This window comes from Trichoplax adhaerens, genomic scaffold (assembly GCF_000150275.1).
Source record: "Trichoplax adhaerens TRIADscaffold_23 genomic scaffold, whole genome shotgun sequence".
NCBI lineage: Eukaryota > Metazoa > Placozoa > Uniplacotomia > Trichoplacea > Trichoplacidae > Trichoplax > Trichoplax adhaerens.
In genome coordinates this window covers 617,030-644,843 of record NW_002060964.1, presented here as the reverse complement: position 1 = coordinate 644,843, position 27,814 = coordinate 617,030, and the positions used below count along the sequence as shown (strand labels likewise).

The 27,814-nt window shown below is 34.6% G+C and overlaps 3 protein-coding genes across 3 annotated transcripts; 1 reads left to right on the top strand and 2 right to left on the bottom strand.

Annotated features, from left to right (window-relative positions):
• Window positions 1-944: 944 nt before the first annotated feature.
• On the top strand, window positions 945-15,762 carry TRIADDRAFT_32414 (uncharacterized protein; the record flags this gene model as incomplete). The annotated part of the gene is made up of 37 exons (XM_002117334.1): window positions 945-1,017; window positions 1,212-1,363; window positions 1,503-1,583; window positions 1,724-1,816; window positions 1,918-2,012; window positions 2,117-2,197; window positions 2,345-2,460; window positions 2,573-2,685; window positions 2,790-2,977; window positions 3,076-3,193; window positions 3,596-3,660; window positions 3,804-3,846; window positions 3,931-4,145; window positions 4,223-4,361; window positions 4,655-4,841; window positions 5,001-6,763; window positions 6,845-7,531; window positions 9,324-9,454; window positions 9,606-9,702; window positions 9,872-9,961; window positions 10,243-10,443; window positions 10,530-10,607; window positions 10,693-10,823; window positions 10,999-11,119; window positions 11,205-11,288; window positions 11,779-11,973; window positions 12,084-12,152; window positions 12,351-12,461; window positions 12,533-12,780; window positions 12,903-13,041; window positions 13,124-13,208; window positions 13,339-13,430; window positions 13,607-13,708; window positions 14,042-14,160; window positions 15,279-15,401; window positions 15,478-15,574; window positions 15,649-15,762. The coding sequence occupies 37 exons, from the start codon at window positions 945-947 to the stop codon at window positions 15,760-15,762; spliced, it is 6,636 nt and encodes a 2,211-aa protein (XP_002117370.1).
• A 1,878-nt stretch (window positions 15,763-17,640) lies between these two features.
• TRIADDRAFT_61375 (uncharacterized protein) lies at window positions 17,641-20,384 on the bottom strand (the record flags this gene model as incomplete). The annotated part of the gene is made up of 11 exons (XM_002117288.1): window positions 17,641-17,844; window positions 17,923-17,980; window positions 18,093-18,153; window positions 18,248-18,436; window positions 18,546-18,648; window positions 18,731-18,779; window positions 18,879-19,022; window positions 19,109-19,176; window positions 19,281-19,544; window positions 19,653-20,142; window positions 20,305-20,384. 11 exons carry the CDS (start codon window positions 20,382-20,384, stop codon window positions 17,641-17,643), a joined length of 1,710 nt encoding a protein of 569 aa, XP_002117324.1.
• A 262-nt stretch (window positions 20,385-20,646) lies between these two features.
• TRIADDRAFT_61374 (uncharacterized protein) lies at window positions 20,647-21,778 on the bottom strand (the record flags this gene model as incomplete). Its single annotated transcript, XM_002117287.1, has 3 exons — window positions 20,647-21,239; window positions 21,391-21,549; window positions 21,652-21,778. 3 exons carry the CDS (start codon window positions 21,776-21,778, stop codon window positions 20,647-20,649), a joined length of 879 nt encoding a protein of 292 aa, XP_002117323.1.
• Between the last annotated feature and the right edge of the window lie 6,036 nt (window positions 21,779-27,814).

The following is a 27,814-nucleotide window of genomic DNA, read 5'->3' as shown; positions in this document are numbered from 1 at the left end:
GATACCATAATAAACTTCATGGTCATTGATATCAGCATGACAACATGATGGTTTAGGCTAACGTTTCTTCGATTTCGGGTAAAGTTGCATGTTGTCGTTCTGTCTTGAGGTTGCGGTTGTTAGTTCTTATTGATTCATATTTTGATGTAAATCAGCGGGAAGTAATGGATAGACACAGCAGGTAATCAATTAATCGGTTCAACGAACTTGATCAACAATTGATTTAAATCGAATTCAATTGCTTCCCCAGGGGTTCCTTTCTCATGTATACCAAATTCTGCTTTATTTATTCTTACCATAAAGTACAGCAATTAACAGTGTGATCCCCTTAAAGATAAAGCCCTTATTTCCTAGATTTTAGTATTCTTTTTGATAGACTGAATTTCATCAACCTTAAGCACAAACTCCAACTTGTCTTTCTAGAGTTCTAAATTAACTGAACGCTCTTTTTACAAACGTGCTGTACTTTGACTGTCGCGTACTTTGCAATGTAGATACTAAAATTCAAAGTCGATGTTATATTTACAAGGAGTATAGTACTTGGCTACAACTTGAACTGCAGTTAGAATATCCAGAATTCTAGACAGTCCGACGTTCTTTTTTATTAAAGTACCTAACTTGTAGTGCAAGGTTCAGTTTTAGATAATTTAGCACTTTCACTAAACTACAGTTAATGCAATCCAGATTTTAAGGTAACCAGTATTAGGAAGGTAATAGTGAAAATTTGCACGATATAAAAATTAAACACATAAAACAAATCATAATTGATTTCGCTGCTATACTGTTAAATAAAATGCATAATCATATAATATTCTACTCGACAGTGATAAAAGAGGCATCTGGAATAATTAAATTATCAGTTTCTCTCTATAATAAAGAACTCAATTTAGCGGGATAACCAATTGATATATCTTCCTTTTGGTCTTGAGTAGTCCTATTTCAATATGTCCAATTTACAAGACTCTGATGCCGCCAGAGCTGGCCATTTTGAGAAATCAAGAATTAAAGCTCTTGCCAGTAAGGAAATGTCTTTAAATTTATATAATTCTTAAGTTTACACTCAGCGTTATTACACTCAGCGTTAAGGTAAAATTGTTCGTGTAATTAGCCTTCGCTTCATGTTTAAGGTTTAAACTGGATATATAAAATAAATTAGGATGGAAAAATATATTATCAAGTCTATACGTATTTTAACCGTTGTAATTTCATAGGTGAGCGTGAGAAAATTCAAAAGAAAACCTTTACAAAATGGATGAATTCTTACTTAAACAGAGTCTCCATTAATGTTAACGATTTATATACCGATGTTACCGACGGAGTTGTATTAATACGTCTACTTGAAGTTCTCTCAGGCGAGAAAGTGGTCAGTATTTTATTTTTTCTGATTTATATAATGGTTAAATGAAAATTTTATTTGTTGAACATAGTTATAGTAAATGTTGCTCTTAGTATTGATCTCTTGATCAAACATCATTGATACAACCTATTCCGCCTTATTCTAGGCTAAACCAGCCAGAGGCAAAATGCGAATTCATCGAATTCAAAATGTTAACGCCGCCTTGAAGTTCTTAAAGAATAAACATGTAATGCATCATAGCTAAACAAAGAATAGATTAAATTTAATTTCTACCCTGAAATCAAATCAATAAAGTACATACGGATGTAGCAAGCTATGCTACGTTCAAGTTGCTAAAAGTCTTATACTTCTATCATTTTTTAATAGGTTAAATTGGAAAATATGGGTGCAGAAGACATCATTGACAGTAATAACCGATTAATTTTGGGTCTGATATGGACAATTATTTTGCGTTTTCAGGTAGTATAAGAAGCAATATCTACTGCAATCGTCTATAAAATAAAGCTAGCTGCCATGGTATGCTTTGCTAATGTATACTAACTACTAATAATTCTGCATAGATTCAAGACATTCAAATCGATGATGGAAGTGGTTCAGCAGAACATAAATCGGCTAAAGATGCTTTATTAATGTGGTGTAAATTAAAAACCGCCAGGTATATCACAATGCGAATAATACTATCAAAAATAGCATTTTTGCAGGCCAGTAGCATGAATATATCATCATTCTTACAGAATCAAAAATTTTTCTACAATTTAGTTACGATAACGTCAAAATGACAAACTTTACTTCCAGTTGGCGTGATGGTCTTGCTTTTAATGCCATTATTCATAAGCATAGGTAACAGTAGCTATCCACATGAGACGAGACCAGTGAAAAATAATGTGTAACATTGATATACCAATAATTCTTTCGCATATACAGTATAAGGCTACAGGAATCGAAGCGATATTAAATCAGTATTAACCTTATTAATTCTATTTTTAGACCCGATGCTATTAAATACGACAGCTTATCCGTTAACAGTCCTCTCCAGAATTTACGTAACGCCTTTAAAGTAGCCGAAGAAAGTTTTGGTATACCACAACTACTTGATGCAGAGGGTAAGAAAAATGATACTTCATTTTCGCTATATAATAAAAGCTATAACAATAGTAAAATATTCAGTTAAATATCAGCCATGAACAAACAATTCTTCCACTTCCCATCTATTAGATGTCAATGTTGAATATCCCGACGAAAAATCCATTATGACCTATGTTGCGTCATATTACCATACCTTTTCAAAAATGAAGGCAGAGGATGTTGTTGGACGTCGTATTGGAAAAGTAAGTAGTCGCAGATAACTAGACGTTAGACTATGCACTGAATATCTACCCCTTTAGAACCAAATTGAATATCTTTATAAACTTATACCTTATTCATGTTGCAGGTTATGGGAGAGGTCATTGAGAATGAAGCTTTAATGCAAGAGTACGATACCTTGGCTAGCAACTTGTTGGATTGGGTCCAAGATAAGATTGCTAAATTATCCGACAGAACATTTGATAATAAATTAAGTGGTGTCCAACAGCAACTTGTTCAATTTAATACTTATCGTACTACGGAGAAACCGCCCAAGTAAATCTTGGCAAATTGCCTTTTTATAATATTTTAAATTTTAAAAGAGTTTTAGCAGGTTTGCAAATTTATTTCGAATTATTACTTTATCCCTTTAGATTTCAAGAGAAAGCAGATCTTGAAGAAAAATTATTTACTATTCAAAGTAAATTAAGAGCAAACAATCAAAAAGCTTATACACCAAAAGAAGGCAAAACTATCTCTGAAATCAACAAGGTAGTGTAAATTAAATCATATTATCGTAACAATAAAGGGTACTCATAAAAATAAGATTTCGTCGATAACCTTGCGGTTACTTGCCAAAACACTTTGTTTATTCCGCTAGTTTGCAACATAAATTCTTCAGATCTTGACCTCCGTGGCATGATCTACATAATAATTGTTGATTACTCCAAGCTTTCATATTTCCGTAGTCCTGCAGATGTAATCTAGAACTTTAATTAACTCCAACAGTATAGAAATAATACATTTACGACTGTACCAGCTATATTTCCCTGCGACTTTTGAATAAACTGCTAAGTTGCCCATTTGCTCAGTAGATTAAGTACAACTGAGCTCCATAAGTTCGGAGTCCTTACTTCAGAGCTATTGGCGTTAAATCAATGACTATTTATTTAGGCTTGGGGGAAATTAGAAAAGGCTGAACATGAACGTGAATTAGCTTTACGACAGGAAATTTTGAGGTAAATTTAGTTAACCTTCTATAGTACGGTACTTCTGTCTTGTGCTGCATTCCGCCAAGCGAAGTACAGTAAAGCAACTTTTAAAGTAAATTTGATTATCTGACAGCACTATCTTGATAAAGTAAAAAATTTTCATTGCTCAGGTTGGAGAGACTCGAACAATTAGCTGCTCAATTTGATCGAAAGGTATTTTACTTAACGTTAACTTTAATTTTTATGGAAACTGCAACTGCTCATTTTTCTCCAACATGGAATGTGTTCAATTAACAGGCTCGGCTACGTACGCAATGGCTGACAGATAATCGCGGGATACTCGGCGGTGAAGATTTCGGTGATTCTTTGCCGGCTGTAGAAGCTGCCGTTAAAAAGCACGAAGCCATTGAAACAGATATTAATTCCTACCATGAACGTGTTGTAGCTGTAGAAAATGTAGCTAATGAACTGACAGAACAAAATTATCACGATTCTGATCGTATTCAAGCAAAGTAAGAACCTTAACAAGATAATGCTCCTACTTTATAAAACCATAACAAGGCAATATATTCGTAATATTAATTTTCAGGAAAGATAATGTCTTGGAATTGTGGAACGATCTGATTGAAATGATCAAGCAAAGACGTAATGATCTGGAGCAGCATTTACAATTGCAGAAGATTTTACAAGAATTAGAAGATATGATCGATTGGACTAAAGAAACGAAGGTAATAAGAAAATTTTCTGTGAAATTTAATTTCGTTAAATCGATCTTATATGAACTGTAAGATTAATTATGGGCATGTAGCCTAGTATTTAATGTAGAAAATTTTCTTACCTTGAACATTTAAACGTAATGTAATACAGTTTATGCATGTCCGGTTATCTCATGCCTCAACGTAGATCAGATCTGCCAAAAATGCTCGAGCTTAACCAGTATTAACGTAATATTCCATACCGGAATCAGTTCCTCGCGTGTACTGAGTAAATTTTCTGTAACTATGCTAATATCTTTTGCTAGGCGCTATTGCAATCAGAAGATTATGGTAAAGAATTGCAAGATGTCAACAATCTGCTACAAAACCATAGTATTCTGGAAAGCGATATCGTTGTACATGCGGATCGTATTAAGAATGTTATTGCTGAAGCCGAAGCCTTTGAGGCACCAGAAGATGAAAACGGTAAATCTATGAAATTTAGATGCAAAAGTTACTCGCATTCCGATATTGTATTTCTTACTTATTCTTTCATAAACATTCTATCTCATTCCACGTCAAATATGGTGAACTAATTGGAATGTACATTTTTCATTGTAACTAACTTCATCCTTGTATGAAAATGATATGTAGGCCAACCATTAAATGAAGATATCCATGATGGTGTTGATCAATTAGGACAAGCATTAAATGAGGTCCAACAATTGGCTGCCGATCGCAAATCTAAACTAGAAGACTCACAGCGATTATTGCAGTTCTATCAAGATTGTGAAGATGAGCAAAATTGGATGAAAGAAAAGGAGCAAACCTTAGAATTATCCAATTTGAAAAAAGTCCAAGATTACGTTTCATTAACTCTTCTTGATCATCGACAGAAAGCATTAGAAGCTGAAGTCAATGGCCATCAACCTGTCATTGAGAATATCCTAAAAGTAGGTCGCGGTATGATCGACAATGGCCACTATGCATCATCGACGATTAGCAATAATGTCGATAATTTACAAGAAAGATGGGAAAATGTTACCGATATTTTAGCAAAACGCCAACGACGTATCGATGAGATGTTAGTACTTCAGCAATTATTAGTAGAAGCTGACAACATTGAAGCTTGGATTACATTACATGTTAGCTTGATGTCGATCGATAATTACGGTGTCGATCAAGGTAGTGTTGAATCATTGATGAAAACTCATTTAGATTTAAGTAATGAAATTCGCGCCTACCGCGAGCAAATTGATGGCTTAGAAAGTACATCGGAGCAATTAGCACCGCAAGATCGTGCCTCTGATGATGTGGTAGAAAGAAAATTTCGTATTTCTAAAAATTACGACCTACTCCTTCAATTACTAAGTAAACGAGAAGAACGTCTAAAAGAAATGCAGTTATTTTATAAATATCAAGATGAAAATGAAATTTTACTGTCGTGGGTTGGTGATCGCGTAGCTATATTGGAATCCATCGAAGCACCAAATGATATGTCGGAAGCAGATTTATTATCACGGCAATTTGAAGGTATCAACAAAGAAGTCAATACTAATCAAGAACGCTATCAAAAAGTTGGAAGCGATGGCCAAGAATTGATCGACAATCAAAATAGTAATAGCGATGAAATACGAGCCTCAATTGAGCGTTTAAATGGTAAATGGAAGCAATTGGTCGTTCTTATTGCAGTCAAGAAAGAGATTATCGATAATAAGAAACGTCTGCTGGATTTCTTTTACGAAATTGATGAAACCAAAAATTGGGTGATACAAAAGGGAAGCGGTTTAGACAACGAACTTTCATCCACTGCTGATCCTAATGTTATTATGCAATTACAGCGTCAAATCAATGCTGTCGAGCGGGATACACCTGCTGTTGAGGAGCGATTACATGCTATCGAAGCCAAAAAAGCTCAACTAATAGAGGAACAGGAAGATTACGAGACTATGCTAAATGATCGTGTGTCTGAATTATATCAAAATTGGAACAACGTCTTGGATAAAGCCAATAAACAGCGCAACACCTTGGGCGAGTGTAGCGATTACCAAAAGTTACTATTTGATATGGACGACTTGCACGATTGGATCAAAACGCAACAAATTTATGCTAGTTCAGACGATATCGCTAATACATTATCGGGTGCGGAGAAATTAGCTAAGGAACATGAAGAATTAACCTATGATGTCCAAAGTCGTCAAATGATTTATAACAATATTCTCTCAGTGGCACCGCAATATTACACTGATGACACAACTGGACGTCGCCTTCGTCAACGAGTTGATGAAATTGTCCAAGAATGGGAAGAATTATTACAAGCCTGCGAAAAGCGTAAACTCTTACTGAAACAAAATTACGAGCACATGCTATTTCAGCGTGATGTTAAGCAATTGGAAGGATCATTAAGTAAGCAAGATATGTTTCTGACCAAAGCTGTTGCTGAAATGGGCATTGGTCGTGATCATGCCAAAGCCAATAAATTAAAGAAGTTCGTCAAGACGATTATCGATAAAGAGCGCCAAAAGAAGTTATCCTTGTTTAATATAATTGAATTGGTCAAACGGCATAAAGAATACAAGAAAAATTTAGAATTATGCAGCGATAAAGTTGCACACGTTAAACGATTTGCTCGCCGTATGTCGGAGAATGATCACTATGCTTCGGACAAATTGGTTGCTAAATCTTTGGCAATTGAAGAGCGTTTAAACGACAATTACGGTAAATTCAATGATGCTGAAGTCAAATTACAACAAGCTGTTCAATTGCAACAATTCCATCAGCAATGTAATGAATTGAACGACTGGATTAGTGAAAAGCAGCAATTAGCCAACGATGAAGCCTATCGTGATCCAACTAATTTAACTGGCAAATTGCAGAAACATCAAACCTTTGAAGCTGAATTAGTCGCCACTAAAGATCAATTAGATAGTATTAAAGACGTTGGCCAAACGATCATTGATAATCATAGCGAGGCAGAAAGTGAAGTCGACGATCGCATTGCTGAATTGCAAAATGAATGGTTGAAATTATGCCAAGCATCAGCTAATAAAGGCCGCATGTTAAACGAAGTCTATAACCAAGTCCAATTTAGTCGTTCTGTAGCCGATCTCGAAGTATGGTTGGACCATATCCAATCAATATTAACGGTTGAAGATACTGGCAAGGACCTTATTACCTGCACTAATTTAATCAACCAGCAAATGGTAAGTTCATAGACCGAATAAATGATAGCTTTCGTCCACAGACCGCATAAGTTCATTCTACTGTAGGATCATGGTTAGAAAGATAATTAATTGGTAGTTGCTTTTTTGAGCAATATCAATGGAATTAAATTGAAAATAGTGTACTGCTGTACTGGATTATCGAGTGCAATATTGCCGTATGATCTATTTATTGCAATCAAATAAGTGATTCATTACATGCAAGTACGATTGATCCAGTCACTAGTTGATACTTTCACGACAAAGTCGAATTTCCTTTCGTACTCTTCCAGAAGGAAACATTGTACCAACGTAGTCGTAGGATTCATAGCATCATTTCTTATGCTATTTCTACAAGCACAGTACTAGTGCACATCAAGTTAAAGGAAGACTCCATTCGATTCTTGTTGATCCATGTTATTCAATTAGAAAGGACGTTAATCTACTCTACCACTTGTACTTAAGAGGGTTTGGCCAGAAAACCCATCATGACAGTACAGTAAAATGAATTCGTAAAATTGATTAAACGATATCTCAATTTATCCTTATCAACTATCCCAAGGGCCCTTCCGAAAATATATACGGTATAATTAAGTTAATGAATTAATCTATAATGTACTACAGTACGGTGATGATGCAGGTTCAACTTGATATCTTTAAATTATTATTATTACTGTAATCAGAGATGAAAATGGGGCCACACACCTTCCAGATCTTATTAGCACAACTCAATATTTAGTAGTCTATGACTTGAACCATTAGTTTTGACGCTAATCGATATTCGGTAGTATCTACAAACGCCAAATATTGAGTTCTTGCTTTTTATCTTCCCAATGCATTGACAGATAAAGTTGTTGACTCTATTTTTGAACAAAATAAATACAGTACAAGCACTAGGAAACAGTTTCAATCTTTTACGATAGAATTGGCTTATTGCCGTCCAGTTTTCAAGAAGATTAAGGCAATTTCTGCGTCGATTATGCTTGCATGGCAGTGTCTATTTCCAAATAAAAATCGTCAATCCAAGGTGCTTTGACATTTAATTCCCATATGTTACAAACATTTTCGCCCATTATTAGCTAGCTTATTCTTACTTGGATAGTTTTGACGTTGACCATCGTATCTCTGGAATTTTCATTGTTGTAGTAAGGAATTCTGTTTGTATACTTCAAGGTATTTTCATTAACTTAATAGTCAGTATTTTTTAACTTTTCTAGTTTATTACTTCAATCTTCTTGTTCATCAAGGGTTTATGATCAAAGAATCTACGAACTTAGACAATAGTCGTTCATACTCTTCTCTTTCAGCTCTACCGTTGATTTATAAAATGCTTACTGTTTTGCACTTGCATCGTGGCAAAGGGATTAAATTTAATACTCTTCAACCGTATTCCATCTCTTAGTCTAGAGTATTCTTCAATTTTGTGATAGGCTTAGTTTATTTCCTAGAATTTCGCCAACCGTTAGTTGAGGTACATTGCCACTATGATCATATAGTACGTACAATATGCAATCACATTGTTGATCAAATGGTGCTCATTCAAGTGATCTAATTTTGCCAATATAGGTTATAGGTTTTTATTAATAATAGGCAATTGATTGGATTCTGCCCTTATTGTTCATTTCTTTAACGCTGATTGCTTAAAGATGCAGTTAATTGAACTCATTTCAAGAATATAAATGAACTAGCATAAAAATTTTCAAATGAAATAAGTGGATCATCTGCTTACGAGTATTGTACTTATACTATTTCGCCAAATAGACTCATCCCGTTACTTTACATCTTCTTCGTTTAGGGAATTGAAAATGATATTGCTGCTCGTAAAGATCGTATCGATCAGCTAGAGAAACAAGTACAGAAATTTCAAGAGGCTGACCATTACGATGCGGAAAATATGCATGAAAAATATAATAACGTGAAGCAAAGGTATCGTTACTAATATTAAACGTGTTCTATATCTGTAAGCTAGTCATGCAAAGAAATGCAGTCTTAGGATGACACTTTTAGTAGTTTAACTTAGGTAGATATACAGTTGGAACTAAAATTTATATCGACGTTTCCCTATACTGTACGCTAGGTACAATGACCTCGATGAACCTTGTAAAGAAAAACGTAAAAAGTTAGAAGCTGCGCGAAGATTTTTTCAATTCTTCCGCGATGTTGATGACGAAACTGTAAGTATAACAGTAACAACGATAACTGTGTCTAAGTACAGCAGTTAATCTAAGTCGCATTAGTATCTAAATCAATAAATTAGATGTCTTAATTGGCGTATTTCTCCTCTTTATGTTATGACTCAACTGAAACATATCATTTCTTATTATGCCTGTATCGTATTTATAGCGCTGGTTAGAAGAAAAAATACTTCAAGCAAAGTCCGAGGAAGTGGGTACTAGTTTGTCGGAAGTCCATAATTACAAAGTTTCACACCAGGTCAGCAAGGCATAACTTGTAAAATGAAATGGCATTGCATTCTGTTAAATGTTTATAATATTGTAGTATTGTGATGATCATTTACTTGTCTGTGATATTATACAATGCTGCTCGGTTAATAGAAAAATAAGTCAACGTTGAATAACTACTTGATCGGGATAAGAGAACTCTGTTATTATGCTGTATTTTCACGAGTTAATCAATGTTGTGCGTTGTGAAATGCATGTTTTAGGTATCGATGGAAATGGCTCGCTTTAAATTTAATTTTTGTTTGTTTGCAGAATTTATGCAATGAAATCACAAGCCATGAACAAATCTTAAACAGTATTTACCAATCCGGTGAAGCTTTAATTGCTGAGGGCCACCCAAGTGCTGACGATATTCAGAATAGTATTGCATTAATGAAAGATAAATTCGTTCTATTAGAACAGTATTGCAAGGAACGAGAAAGTCTTTTAGACAAATACTATAAAGCCCATCAGGTATATACTGTCATTGATAAAGACTTTGCAGTAATGTTCTTTGATTAAATATTCTTATAACATATTGTAATCTTTACTGCATTCAGCACTTGTTCGAGATCGACGAAGCTGAGTCTTGGATGATTGATAAAGTTGCCGTTTTAACTTCTGATGATAGACCAAAGGTAACAACAATTGTATTTTACAGAATATTACATATGAATAGGATTGACAATGTATATTGTGGTTGGATTGATACATTAATATTAGGATGAAGATAGCGCACTAACTATGATGAAGAACCATAATAACTTGCAGTCATCAATTAAAGATTATCGCAATCATTTAGAAGAGCTACGTAATGGCGCCGATGATTTAGTGCAGGAAGAACTGTTTATAAGGTAAAAGGCTACTCTCTAGAATATCTTTCTAAATTTGGTTGTAAGTGGATCTTTTAAATGTTTAAGTTCCTTAATTTTTCCAAACTATTAGGGTTGCAATTGTAAATTGCGCATTCTTAAAATATTCGTAATGAAAGAAAGGCAACTAAAGATCTTGTTTCTTTATTTGATGTAGTGAGGATATCCGAGATGCAATGGAAGATGCTGACAATCGATTTACGCAATTAAAAATTTTAGCTGATGAAAGACGTGACCGCCTCAATGAAATAATTAAACTGTATCAGTTTAATAGAGAAGTAATGCAGCGATATTAATGATGAATAAGATACTGTAATTGAGTAATTAAAAATCTGTGCACATAATTGTAATTTAATAACCAAGGTTGATGATCTGGAGCTTTGGCTCGGTGATTGTGAGACAATTGCAAAATCTAAGGAATGCGGCGCTGATTATGAACACTTGGAGGTATTAAAACACGAACCGTATACATGCATGCCCCTGCTTTCTATAGGATAAATTAGTTTTAATACTTAATTATGACAGATGTGGCCTTTGCTTATGAGGCCACAATCATTGCAGTAGTTAAGTTTACACTTTCTTGTTACATTTAACCATTTCTGGAAATCCATAACTACTGTATATCTTAAATAACGGAATATATAATTACCCGTTTCTATACTTTGCAATTTATATCATCCTAAAGAATTGTGTGGAAATTGTTCTAAAGTAAGATTCAGTAGCTGATTTTTTTTCTCTACTCTAAGCGGTAAATAACTATCTATATACAATACTTAGTTTACGATGCGTTAGGTATGTTAGAGTTTCAAAAAAGATAAGGAATTGAGTATGCGCGTATTTCTAGTTAGTGCAAATTTGGCTAGTGAATAACTGTTACTTATCGTATTGGATCATTAACACTTGCAGTAATACGTGATATATTTCATACTTGACTAAGATTATTCAAGACGCTTTCGAAAAATGGGTCGATAACACCAAAACAACAGGTACTGATCGAATCCGGCAAGTTAATACTATGGCCGATCAGTTGATTAGTACTGGCCATAGCGAATCAGCAACTATCTCAGAATGGAAGAATGGCATCAATGAGTTATGGGAAGTACTAATGAAGTTGATCAATGGTCGATTTGAAGTAAGTTTAAAGATTCTGTCTTTACAGTACTTATACATATATGTTCATAGAGGCACTGTTTGTTCAATGCAAGTACGATTAATCGGGATATCGTCTCGGCTTAATTGCAGCTGTTAGAGGGAACACGCGAATTATACAAATATTATTATGACCTGAACGAGCTACAGCAACACATTTTGGTAATATTTTCTTTTTACTAATTATTCTGCATTCATAGCAATAAAAGAATTGGCTAGCTATTGTGATTACCGTTACAACTGATTTACTAAATTCATAACCTTCACAATGCAATATTTTATTCAGGATTGCAATCAGAGGTGTTATGTAAATACTATGCACCTAACGTAACTAATAACTGGATATAATTTTACTTTAAGCATAAGGATCAAATTTTGCCTAGCGATCTTGGTAGAGACTATAATTCCACATCTGCATTCTACCGGAAGCACGACAGCTTCCAACATGATTTAGTGGGCTTAGAAGTCAAGGTAAATACAAGATTTTAGTAGTATCAGTGCAATATATAGTTGATATATTTTTAACACATTGGGTAATTTAGATTAATGGCTTACGCCAACAATCGAAAAATCTTGCTGCTGAACATCAAAGCAATGGAGAGGAGGAAAAGATTAAAAAATGCATGGATGATGTTAAAGCTTGTTGGAAAGCAATTAATGATAAATCGAATTGGAGGCGATCACAACTCCTGCAAACTCTAGATTTATTCAAGTTAATTGTCATAATTGATGACTTGATCATGTGGATAACAGATGTATATGATGAAATTCATAATTTAGAGGAGCCCGAGTAAGTTTCGTGTTCCATTAAGTTAGCATGTAATCGTGATGTACTCAAATAGGAAGAAAGTTTTATGACTTTCAGTATTGTGATTGAGATATTTTCTTTGCTAAAAATATATTCATCTTCAGAGATGTGCCTTCTGGTGAGAGGGTGATTGCAAGTTTAAAGAACATTAAAGAGGAAATTGAAAGCTATGAAGAAAGATTTAATACAGCCAAAGAAAAAGGGGATACCTTAATTGAACGTGATAATTACGCCAAGAAAGAAGTAATATATAAAACTTGGATTATCTTTCTTACACATTTGTGTGTGTCATAAATAGCTTTCCTAAAGTGATAATACTGTCTAGATTACGGTGAGAATGGAAGCCTTATTGAATGTCTATGCTGATCTCAAAGTCGAATGGGAAATGTATTACCGAGAGTATGACATTTGTAAGCCATTCTATAGTTACCATTATTAATACCCCTGAATGCTTTATCGCAACTGCGATATATAACTTGAGCAGAAATTGGTAGTGAATTGGATTAATAACATTTCATTGTGTAAATACTATTAAAACAGATTTGAAGGCTTTTAAATTTGAAGAAGATATGAACAAAGGAGATTCTTGGCTCACTAATTGCGAAGCTAGTCCAATCGAGATGGATTTAAATGTAAATTAAACATTTTCTGAATTATGTGAAGTGCATGAAACTTCTTAAACTCCTAATTGAGTACTTTCTCACAATTGATTTGCTGCGTACAAGAATTGATATGCTTCCACAGTGTATAGGATGCTGGCTAGTGTACGTGTCATAATCTTGTTCTCATTTTCCCTTATTCATCGTAGAACCTGTCAAATCTTGAAGACATCATAAAGAAGCAAAGTGAGCTGCAAATAGCTTTAGCTGCCCAACGAGATCGTTTTAAGAAAATGATGGAATTAACAGATGTGAGAACCTAGCAGTGTTAACACTTTACATAATGTCATCAAATATTATTGCAGATAGGTCTTTATTGCGAACATAAATACAATATTAAAAATTAATATCGACTCTTACTAATACCCAACTGTGCTTTCAATGCAATAATATGCATTGGCGTGACTAGCTTCGGTTTTATTGAATTCCTTATTATTTTTAATTAAAATCCTGTGCTTACGTATCAATATAAAAAATGAAATTAGACTTATTTTTTTATCAATGTTTATTATATCGTTTAATTGAAATAAATGCATTTTTATTCCCAACTGCTGGCATTAAAACAAATCATTGTCCATCAAAAGTTTGAAAGAAGAGAAATGGATGAAGTAGGAAAAGAAATGGAAAAGCGTGAAGAAGTAACCAGAAAACTACATATTCAGCAATTTCGGGAATATTTGCAAGATAAAGAAGATATGATGTGGTTCTTGCAAAATCATACTTATGAAAATAGAAATACCGATATGTTTAAAGAGCGCGAAGAACAACGAAGAAAGGAAAGGGAAGCCTCTCGCGGTTAGTAGTCATTAAAATGATGTTGTATGCAACATGTTTGTGGTCTTTAAATCTGTGCTCAATAATACTGCTGATGTTATTACATTCTATAGCTGAGACCGAAAAAGAATTGGAAGGAATGAGAGAAAAAGCTGGTGAACTTTTATCAAATCTGGAACAATCCAGAGACAGATTAGCCAGTTTTTCAGTTAGTAAATCACTAATTCCATTATGTAGTTTATTTTTGTCCCGCATTGATCGCTACTAATTATAGTCACAGCTTGTAAATATTGTTTCTTGAAATACTATTTGGGTTTAGAGCCGAGAAGACGTAAAAAGTCTAACTAAAGAAACTGAATTAGAAGTCGAAAATGAAGAAGGAGGCCAACAAGTTACCGACCAACAAGCTAAGAATGATGAAACTACTAATAATCACCTTAACGCCTTTGGCAGCGATCCGTTTGGAGATAGCACTGCATCCGATGATACATATGAAAATCCGATGTTTGAGAATGATTTTATGCAAAATGACCCTTTCCAGTCTGAACAGATCCCTAGCGAAGTAAATGATGAAAAGATCAACCACGTTGCTGAGGAAAGTAATGAAGAAGTGTTTGAGAATGACGATGATGAAACTGCCTTGACCAATGAAGAAACTGCCTTGACCAATGAAGAAGAAACTGCCTTGACCAATGAAGAAGCTGAAGTTAACATGAATGGGGATGCTCATGAAGAAGATAATACAGAGACAGCTGTTGAGAAAGACCTAGAGGATGAAGATGTGCAAGAAGCTTCTACGGATGATAAAGTAACTGATGATGATGCTGATGAATCGCCACCTAGGGCTAAGTTGGCATCAGTAGAAGATGAAGAGTAAGTATTGGCCATAATTATCTACATAATCGACAACTTTGCAATATTGTTATGATTGGAATCTACGTTGTCATTGACTATTCATTACGAAACTAGTAGCTAGGTTTCCCCACACTCTGGATCCTGCTGTTCATTATATTTATCACTATCTTACTCCTTAATTCCTTATTCTAGTGATGAAGACGTGGAACCACTTCCAGAAGCGGAAGATGAACCCAAAGAAGAAGAACCCATCATGATGGGTACGCTACATCGCAAACATGAGACTGAGGCTGGTGGTAAAAAGGCTGATAAAAGGTTCAGTTGCAGAATATATTTATTAAGCAATTATCATGTTTTTGAGCGTGTAACTCATTTATTGTCGTTGTACTAGATCGTGGGACAAATACTTTGTTGTTTTAAATGGTACCAATCTCATATTCTATAAAGATCGCAAACAATTTCAAAATGTAAGAATCCTCGTTTCAATCGTGATTCCTATGTTTGTTTTTTACGTGACGTTATTCGATAAATATCTGAGTTATTAATTATTTGTCCATTACAGAAATCGAATGCTCCAGAAATTTCCATTACTGGTTGCCAGTGTGGTATGGCAATTGATTACAAGAAGAAAAAGAACGTGTTTAGATTCAAGTATGTCGAAATCAATATTAAATAATATCCTTACCTAAAACTAATAAACATAGTGAATTTAAGCTTCTAGTAAAGATTAACTATGGCAAAATGATGACTTATGTTGATTTATCTTGCAAATAATAGAGCCCCTGATGGCAATGGATACTTATTGCAAGCTGGTAGTAATGTGAGTAATAAGAAGAGGCATATTTTTTATGATAGTTAAGGATCAATCTAATTTTACTATCAGACTTTGAGAGGTAATTTCCTAACTAAGTCTTGACATTCATTGCTTCATTTAATCTATAGGATGAAATGAATAAATGGCTGGATTATATTAAGGGTGATACGCCATCTGGTGGCTATGGTGATGAAGACCGAGAAGTTACTGGCAGTCCACGTAAGTCTCCAAGCAATGAATCTATAAATGAAAAACCAAGTCGTCGTGAGGCTCCTTCACCCCCTGGACAAACTGCTGCACCAACGGCTGCACCAGCAGCAACATCAGCCGCAGCAGCTAAGGATAAGGATAAGAAAGATAAGAAGAAAAGAGGTCTTTTCGGAAAAAAGCGTTAATACTATCGCATTTGATTGCAAATGTCATTATCTTAACGTCATTGACTTACTCATATATGGTAATATTACGTGCAATTTATCATTGACTTAAGTTGCTTATTACCTTGGTAGCATTTATCAGATATATAACTGTGCTTTTGTAATTAATTTAAGTTAGCGCTCAATGTTAGAACTTTTACTATACCAACGTTGTACGGTAATGATCAAATGATGATAGATTATGTACCCCAGCAAACTTATGCAATTTTTTTCCTTTCGATTCTTAGCAGCAATCTGCTCTTTTAAATTGTTGCGAAAATACTTAAAATGTTTTACTTCTTTATTCATGAGTAGTATCAATGTAAATTGATGACATAGCCCGACAATCACTAGACAGTATGGTAAACTAGACGCGATCATTAATTTAGGATATGACAACTCAATAAATTTTTGAGTATTTCTTATTAAATAGAAAGTCTCATTGACACTCAATGCGTGAAGTAAATCGATAAATGCAAGTAATAAAAGAAAAGATACTACAAAAAAAAAATTGGTCACAGATATTACGGCTCACGCTTTCCTAAGTTGTATATTTTTCGTGTACACTCAGTCATTAGGACAGTAATCTTGATGGAAAACTTGATAAATTTAATTTAGCTACGTAACGCAATTATGCCGAAATTTAAGTGTGCGGTAAAAAATTAATCTCAAGAGCAACAAATTTGCAGTTCAGTATGGAGGAGCTACAATTTTCCAATTTTTTCTAATATAACGTCATATCACTTGCAACATAGTAAATCGCTGCAGCATCTTCAGAAATAGGGTAGGAATAGTAACTATGACGCAATCCAAATAACGTAAACGTGCATGATTATTCGAAACGCCTAAAAGAATATGTTTACGATAGTATGATACAGTATTTATAGTGTTTCAGTATTGGAAAATCATAGGGTATATGCCTGTGATACCTCTTCCAGTCTTCAACATATGACTGGTACGAAAATAAAAATAGAATTGTTTAAAGTATGGCTTTCATTACTTGCGTAATTTTACGATTACGACGCATAGATGTAATACATTGATTATTTGAAAATACAGTATAGGACTATCCTTTCGTACTGAGTGGCTATGAATTTATTATACAACCAAGTTTAAATATTAAAAGTTTCATGCTTTTGCTATGAGAAATTTCACAATCTCTAAAGTTGAAAGCAGTCTTTCATGCCGAGGTAGCTTGCGGATCTTCTCGTTTCATTTGGTCTAGGTAATCGCCTAACGATTTTAACTGTTCATGCAGATCATTTAGGCATTGTTAAAGAAAATATGGTACACTACAATGATCTTTAAAAAATTAATATATAGCAGATTACAACATCATTCGGGTAAAACATCGAAGGATATCAGCTAGATCGTAATCCTCTTCTACTACGGCTGATTCCAATTGACTTTCCAATTTTTTCATTTTATATTTAATTTCTTCTGGATTGCAAGATTCAGCTAAATCAATTTTTAATGCGCTTTCGCCAACGTTTAATTTAGGAACAAGACTGTCCAATTCATTTTTAATCATCTATTAATCGAATATAGTAATGATTAATGTAGTGCTGTAATTATATTAACATGTTGTCACGAACGCCTCCATACTCACCATATATACAGTTAACTCTTGTTGAATTACGGTTCTAAGAAGATCTTCTGAAGATAATCTAAATATACAACAAATTTTACACAAAGAATGCTAATATTCTATTTCGTTACAAGTACTGTACTATTATACTATTACAGCTTAAATAGATAATATTAAATTTCGAGACTTACATTTCTAACTGGGACTTTAATTTTTTGATTGAATCAACGATTATGACTAAAAGACTGCTACCTATAGGGAGCACATACAAAAAATAATAAGCGTTAGTCAATTAAAAGATATGAACAAAGCAAGTGAAACTATTCTGTAGAGTCAATCGCCTCACATTCTTTCATTTCGATGCTGTTTACTTCTTTTTGGCGATTACTTAATAGAGTTTGTGCTTGCACTAAATCGGCCGAATGGCTTTCTAGATCTACTTCGACAGCCTGAAGTTGCAACTTGTAGTTTTGATGTTCTTCATTTAACGCTTTTAGTTCATTGGCTAACTTCTTAGCTTCTCTAAAATTTCTCCCTGCATCATTTAAACCGCATTATACCAATTACATACATGGTTACATTACCAGAGTAAGCGATTGCTATTTTTTGCATGTTGCATTGTTCAATGTATCGCATTAACTTACTATCAGCTGCAAGTTTCTTAGCTGTTTGTAACTCAGAGCATTTATCCTGTATTTCTGCTGATCGTTTTTTCAGCGTGGCAATCATTGCTTCTTTATTGGTAACCTATTGAATTATTATTAGCGTTATTAAATTGTAAACAAAAAATACATACCTTTACACAATTCACAATCATCAAAAGTCATACCTCAGTGGTTAGTTTCGCGACGTTATTTGTTAGTTCTTGCAACTCCTTCCTAAAACTGATTTAAGGAATGACTTTAACCAAAAAAGGCAAGCAAGAGCAAAGCAGCAGCTTTTTGGAGAAAGACTTATTTAAAGTTACAAGTGGTTACCTTAGCGTTTGCGCAACCTGAGATGTATTGCATGGCCACTTCTTTCTAAACGTCTTAAATTTCTCTAATTCTAGATTTTTCTTGTCAAGATCAGTTTTACTCTCACTGATAAGAGCGGATATACAACCAAATGCTGAATCAGCTCTATAGAATAAAGTGGATTAAATCCGAAAGTCCGACTTATATACATTATTTTATGGTGGAAATAATGTTTCATCATCATTCAATACCTGAATCCGGCTTGTCCTAAACCCTCCATTTTTGTATCGTATTCACGCTGATATAATTGCAACTTTTTCTAGGTCATTAATTTGAATAACGGCTTTGTTAAAAGATGCTATAAATAGGCGCAAAGGTATTTCATAACGCTTATTAAGTTATATCTATTAAAGTCCATAACACCTCTTCATCTTCTAACTGGTCTTCTCGACATTTGATCTTTAGTTTTTCTTCGCTTAGATCTGACCACTCGAGTGATAATTCTTTTTTAACAATATCGATATTTTTCTGTTCTTTCTCAATTGCTAGGACATGTTCTACTTCCTTTAAATGTGCTTCCTCTAATAACTTTTCCAAATTAACTATTTCTTTTCTTATATCTGATAATTCCAAAGTTAGTACGTTTATTCTACTAGAGTACACTTGAGTTTTATTTTCTACTTCTGCCTGTAATATAAAGTATTTCACATCAGTTATTGATTACAGAATGGAATTATCCTATTTTACGATATTAGAATGAATGCATTCCAGAAGTGACCAATCGGTAAAAATTACCTTTAATAAATTTTCTTCATTTTCTATATGTTGCCTATCTAATACAACTCTACTTCGTAAACGCTTTAATCTATCCTCTTTAGCTTCTATAAAATGTTTTATTTGGTGTAATTCATCATTTAACTGTTTTTGTCGCTCCTCAATAAATACTTTTTCTTCTGTTTCGATATCAACCAGTTCTTCAACCGCTATTTTGTACGCATTGATTTCTTCTTCATACGCATCAATGTATTTATTTAATATCGACGTCGTCTGTTGATTATCTTGATGGTGGCGATGAGTTACAGCTGTAATACTTAATTGATCTCTTAGATCATCTATCTTATTATTCATTTCTTCAGCCATTTCATAGTCTTCTCTAGCTGCAGCTTTATCTTGTTCATCAAATAATTTCGATAGTTCATGACGTAAATCTAGTCTTTGCTGATAATATTCCGTCGTCGATTTAACATACGTTTCATACTCGATTTTGACCTTGTTTAGTTGGAATCTAGGATAAACCAATGTTAGTTTGCATAGTCAATAATTGATAAGATAAGTCTTATCCATTCACCATGAATCATGGCTGATTTGACGTAATTGCAAGTATTGTACAGTACAGCGTATTATTAGTTGAAAATATTTCCTTAGGTATATTTTAAAGATAACTTACTCATTTTGCTTCACTTTAGAATCCAATACTTTTTTAATGTTGATAACTTTTTTACTAATGAATTCCTCTGCAACAGTCATGATTACACACACCAAGGAATCAAAAAAAAGGTTTATCAAGTGCAATTCATTGACAATTATATATTTACAAAATTGAAAATGTACTATTTGTAGACTATAGGAGTCAAAATCTCAATGAAGGATTTCTTAATTTCGTATATCTCCATGGTGTATAATTTTTTCATTTTGTTTAATAGTGGATCATAAAGAAATATCAATCTACTCTGTGTACTACACTTTAATATTGTAACCTATGCTAATTTAATGTAGAAAATGGCTGCTATCAGTATACGAGTATACCTTTATTAGAATCATCGTCCTTTGTATCTTGGTCGTGATCATTATGAGAGGTTGAACTTTGTTTGGTTGTCTCTAGTAAAATTTCAATATCCCCATCATCCGCTAAATGGGTTGTATCATTGTCTTGAATACGCAGCTTTCCAGCCAAGCTTCTATCATCCGAGTAGCTTGACTCGCTAATCGATTGCACACCATAATCATTATGACTTTCTTTTATCGTCATGGTTTGTATATCCGATTGTATTGATGTATCATTACTACTGCAATCTTCATTTGCAATGGCTTGACTACTGCTGCTACTTGATTGAGCTATTTCTTCCTCAGAGAGTTGAATAACATTCATAGTAGCATTGCCTGGATTTTTCTGCGACGTTAATTCAATTTGGCTATCATTATCAGTTGTCTCCCTTTGCTCGGATCCTTGAAGACTCACTTTAGCACTTGTTGGCGTTAACTCAATTTGGCTATCACTATCAGTTGTCTCCATTTCCTTGGATCCCTGAAGACTAGCTTTATCACTTGTTGGCATTCTTCTTGTAGCATTTTCGTGATCATCACCTGATCGTTGTTGAATCCCTTTAAATCGAATAATACACCCACGTCGAGCACAGAATTAAACTACTAATAAGTAAGTTTTCATTTATGAAAGTTCTTAATACTCCTATTCTACCGTCAGTCTTTGTATTATCTTGATGATTTAGCGATCATTGAAGCGGTATTCTCTTACCTTCAAATTGGGCAGCGACTTGTAAAGCTTCTTGTCGGGCATGACCAGGTTTTAGCTTATTTGTCTTTCTGAATTTCTTTTTAGTTGTTCTGACATGACTGGATGGATTCTTCTTTTCCGGAGTTAAACTTATGGCGCTTTCATTATCAGAGCTAGTGGCTAATGGTACAATTTTGATACGTATGAATTAGGATGGTTTTCGTGACTCATCAATCATGATGATAACCTAGGAAGAACGTGAATGTGATGAGTTATGCTTACCTTGGCGTAGAAAGGAGAAAGATGATTGCAACAAATGGCTTTCTTGCCTAGTCTGTTGGCCATCATCATCTTGACGTTGCTCACCTTCATGAGTTGATTTAATATTTAAACCAGTAAATAAAGACATGATTGATAGGCTAAAGGGTTAGTATGATAGAATGGAATCATTTCTACATGGTATGTGCTGATTTTACTTTGGATAGAGACGATGATATTTATTCCTTCATCAGTTATCCTGCTTAGCCTTCATTCAAAACTAGAGTTTGACAACAGTTTCTGGTTTGCATGTGAGTACAGTACTAAGTACAGTGCAGTACAGTATACAGTACTGTACTGTCGTGGACTGCCAGAAAGAATGACCTGGACTGATCACTCTTGGACGGACAGACACATTCGTCCAAATACGGCAGGAACGAATTGAAGTTGCTAAACACTTGGTTATGGCAGTACTTGAGGATGCAGTCGGTCGATATTGAATTGACTGATGCTTTCTCAATTAAGGAATATTACATTAAATCATTTTATCTATTACAAAGTTCTCCTTGAAAACAGTTGTATAATGTCGTAGACGCTCTTTAAATTAGTGCCTGTGATTTGAAAAACAGACACGGAAGATCCATACGAAGGCGTTATTTTGGCCTATTGACGGTCTCATTGGGTAGAAAAGTCCGTCCATCCGAGGGAGTGATGAACCATGTCTTCTTCTAGGACTTTACTGTCTGTCGTCCATGTTAGTTTAAAAACTCAGTTTTAGTTTAAAAGTGTACTCATCGGATTGCATGGCCATGACCACTTGATCAATGTTGCTGTACAATGCAGTACAACATTATTTTCGTATCAGATATTAGAGTAAAAGTATAAATGAAATTTATTACCATCTATATACACACAGTCAACCCAAATAATTGTATCTGTATATTTCGAAAATTCTGTTCATATGCTCGATATTGGTAGAAACTACGGTATTCGCACGCTCATTTTTAATTCCATTTTTTTCAGAGTTAAAGTATCTAAACGGCAATGAAAGACGCAGTGTAAAACATTGTCCATGACTTATGTTTTGACAGGTATATTGGTTCTGCGTTGTGGCAGAAGTAGAGTTGCATCCACGTCTGGCGGAACTACCGTGGCCTACTGTACTGAGCATTGTGCGGCCATTTCTTACCCCGCAATCTTTCTTTTTAGTATTAGAACTGAAACATGGCTGAATTATACGACTAAAAGCAAGGATAAAAGACAGAGAATAATTGTTCACTGGAAAGAGAAACTACTAAAAGAATGACTCCAAATGGTCATCTCTCATTCTCTTCTTTTATTATTCATGGATAGTTCCTGCTATCAAATGAGAAGGTCTACTTTTCTACTCTATTTTTCTGCATCCATGTACACTAATGTACACAGGTAGAAAAAGGTGTTGTACAACTTTCGAGAGACTAATCGCTATCGTACTGCGGGATCCCTTTCATTCGATAGTGCAATTTGAAATCTAAATACGTAGACACATCTTGCATAGGAAAGTGTATAATTATTATCAATCTTTAATCGCTATCATACTGCGGGATCCCTTTCATTCGATAGTGTAATTTTGAAATCAACTTTGATCCAATGGATGGAAAATTGAAGGTTTTAAATACGTAGACACATCTTGCATAGGAAAGTTTATAATTAATATCAATATTTATGATTCAAGATTGAATGATTTGCAATTGGGGAGGTGTTTCATGGGCAGTTGATTTCTATTACTCACACTATGGAATGAAATGAGGAATCTTGACACTGTCTAGTGTACACTATACTGTATGGTGCGATTCACGATCGTTACAGACGTACGGATAAAGTCCAACTTGAACAAGTTTATTGCACGATAAATCATGAATAAACATGTTGCAACTCGCTATCCTAATCATCGTCGCCATTGTCAAGCTACAACTCTTGCATGCTTTGGCATGTTTTAACTGCGATGCAATTGAGTATTCCACTCCAATTCTTCTTATTCCATATTCAATGGGAATGAAATCGATGATGCATCCACTGGGTGTATTGTGCCATTGGTGATATTTTGCTTCGTTGTCGCATGAGTGCTTGTGTGGGACCATGGAGAGCCGGTGCAAATCAATGCTCTAATGAACTTGTTGACATGGACACGATTGCATCGGTTGGCAAGGCATTTTGACATTTGCTCTTTCCAATTGTTGTTATACAATGTACAGTGATGATTGTGATCGATACAAAGTATCATGAGTGTGTTTTTGACGAGTACACCTTTTCCTATTCAATACAAATAATGCTGATCATCATAAAATGAGATTTTGCTAACATAGGCAATCATTAAAATGAATTGCAATTACTGTATAAACGCGTCGATACCAAGTATCAACAGTGTGCTTTCGACGAGCACAGCTTTCCTATTCAATACAAATAATGCTGATCATCATAAAATGAGATTTTGCTGACATAGGCAATCGTTAGAATGAATTACTGTATAGACGCGTCGATACAAAGCATCAACAGTGTGCTTTCGACGAGCACAGCTTTCCTATTCAATACAAATAATGCTGATCATCATAAAATGAGATTTTGCTGACATAGGCAATGATGAAAGTGAAGTACAATTCGATATGTACAAGTATTGATGAATGACTGTATTCTGCTTATACCAGCATTATTGTGGAATGAATTATAATCAATGATCATGAATAATTAATTTCCACCAGTAGAAAGGTTAACTGGCACAGGTGACATTTCATTACCTAGACTTTTATCAATTGTCCTTACTTTAGAAACAGCATGATCGATCATTTCCAATCGTTGCAATATCGAGTTGTATTAACAATTCTGACTCCTCATCATTCAATCACAACATCCCTGGATTGAATCCTCGATGACTACCATCTTCCTATCTGTAACATGGAGCTATTCTGCATGGCCATGTAATGATGACCACTATTGACCATGCAATGATGACATAGCCATCACTCATGCCTATCTTGTAAAATAATATACCATCGCATTGTCATCCTCTCATCGGTTTTTGTTGGCAACTTATGCAGGTATTTGCTGCACTGTTGGCAGAAATGCTGCTGCAGAATGATACTTGGCCAACCGACAGCGTGCATCTCGTTATGAATATTGGAAGAGCGAGAGCTTTTCCAGCTGCTTCTATGCATGTTGGATCACATATCGTGCCACTAGACGAGCATGAAGATTGGACCAATCTGCATATTAATTCCAGTTGCAGACTTTTCTGGTCGTTGTGAAAGTCCAAGATACTGTTTCATGTCATCAGTTACACAATACTCTACTGTAACCATGGTGTTGGTCAAGGCCGAGTCTTGTATAAGCAAAACCCAATTGAAAAACGTCACCAAAACGTTGCAAAGACTTTTTGTGGCATTCATGTTGTTTATTTGATTTGTATTGAAGAATCGAGCAACTGCAGACAAGTAACTATATAAAGGAACGATTATGTAATCCAGTTAGACTTAGAATAGACCAGAAGAATCATCAGTATTTAATAGAGAGAAGACCAGCAGGGACACATTCAATTTGTTCTGCTTGGACAATACTAGACGCCATCCTATCACCTTGGTCATTGCAAACTAAACTGTTCTACTTTGCAAATTGCAATCATCCATTGCAAAGTCATCGATCCAACCTCGACGACGCTTTGAAACACAAAGAAGAATTACACTTGACTAATTGGAGCTGGCAATCATTTCTGGCATCGCTGTTGAAATTTCCGACAAGAAATAGAAATAGAAATAGACTAGAAGAGGGTAAAAGGAAGATCACAGTAAACCCATTTTGACAAGACCTTGATACATGGGTGCTCTTGTAAAGAAGCCATTCAAAAGACGGCTGAAACGATCATCGCGAATCGAAATTAACAATTACATGTTGAAATACAGAACGATAATCCCTCAAGATTAACATCAAGCAATAGCTTGGATCAAATAAAAATTCACCAAAAGATTCACTGATTAATAAACGATATTCGACACCAAGCCAAAAGAGCGTGGGCGAATCATCTTTAAAAACAGTGCAAACCTCCAGCAAAGAATCTCTATTTAATTAATTGACTGCCATTCCTATCCGATTTTCAACCACACTTGTGCTCATCAGGTATCTTTTACAAGGTAAGCTATACATAGACGAACGTACTCTTACTAGAATGGAGTCATTTTTAAAATCATCATTTTAGCACATTCATCTTGAGACCGGCATGAATTAAACTGATGATACGGTACATTTCACTAGCTTGGCGTTATTATTGGTCGGGCGGCCAATTAAAAAACACGAGTTAAAATGATAGGTAATGGGCTAAAGCAGGACGACTGTCATGAGAGTAATGTCTTATTGGAAGTAGTTGTTCAAACAAGCTAGCTCACCATCATAACATTTCCTTAAAGGGATTCAAGAAATGGAGTGAGTTCGCTTTACAAATGGCTATTTCTTCATTTTTCATGTATTTCATTTCTTGTTTAAATGCTCAAAATCATCGCGCAACAATCACCTTATCAATATTCATAGCGTAATGATTTCAAAAATATAAAATAAGGGGATCAATGACGACAGTTGAAATCAAAGTTAGGATACCATGATTTCAATCCTATCCATTTGATCTCTTTTGCAATCACGCTAATAATGGCGATTATCGCCATCATCAATCTTATGACTCACCATGACATCATGTAAACAACAATTTCCTAAACCATCACCGAGTTCATAAACTGCTATAGGATCGTTATAGAGTTACATATCCACTCTCGTGGACATGTCCATCAAGATTGAACCCAAGGTTCTCGATATATTGAACGCTATGCCCTTTACCAAGAATTGTCACGCCTATAATATGGCAAAGTTACAAGAAAAAAAATTGGACAGAAACAGGCTGTACATTGCACTGTACAAACACTGTATAGATTCTACAGTATATTGGCCAGAGAGCCAAGTAGAGTTATTTTGTAAACACCAAGGCCGGCATAGACATTCGTGTAGTCATAAAAAAGGATTTTACTGTAAATATATCCTCGTATTTAAAATTAAATGAATCAACAAACTCTTCCGGGTGCAGCCATCTTGCAACATCCATCATTGCCTGATACAGGGTCGTTCCATCATCTTTATAACGTGGTGTTCATGAATAGCAACTTACAGATTCCATTTCGTGTAACGTGCTCTACCACCAATTCCAGACTACAGTAGAACTAATAAATACGTACGTTATTGATCTTCCTATGGAAGGCTGAATAAGGAAAAATAACCATTGCAATAAGCAACAAATACAGTAGAAGTGAGTAAATACGTTGAAACGATTCGATAACGCTAAAGCAGTGCCGAATTACGATACAAAAATTGCGTCAACAAACTTACTTTGCCAACCGAATTTAACTGGAGAAAACCTTTGTTTTTTGATCCTATATGTCATCATCTGTCCATCACTGACGATCATTTATCATCTTTTTATTGATTAGGCGTCCACAACCACCTTCTTTTCAAACGATCAAGCAATTTTTCCACCTTTTATCTCCGTCTTGTTATTCTTATCTACTGTGATTCAAGCTAGGTAGCGAATAAAACCATCCAACTTTCCAGAAACGCATTGAATGCAGTAACTGTTATTACATTCGACTCGATTGGATACGATTAGCAGATTGCAGTACGTACTTGTAGAATTTGAACAATTTCTCGCTTATTCTTTAATTGAAAATGTTGCTCAATTATTCATATCGTAAAAGTACTCATCAATAACTTCCTTCTATCCAAATAGGTAAACAATCATAGAAGCTGTATAATAAGTTTCTCGAAAGCCGGATTACAACCTTGGGACTATATAGGGTTTATTTTTCCGTGCAACGAGTATCATTAAAAAGATAGCGCATCGGTTGCTATTGAAAAGATCATTTTGCCTGGAGAATTTTAAAGTTAGCAAATCGCACTACAATTTAATCCAGTAATCAACGACAATACTAGTATTGTTTCGATTTGGGAAATTACAGCACAAACTAGAGACTACGGAATACCATCTGTAGCATTGGAACAAATTACTTCCAATACAACAAGTTCTGTACTTTGCAGTCTACGTTAAAAATTGGATACAATTTGCCAGGCAGTGTAAAATTTCTTGCTTTGCATTCTATGTTAAACTACATTTCATATCATA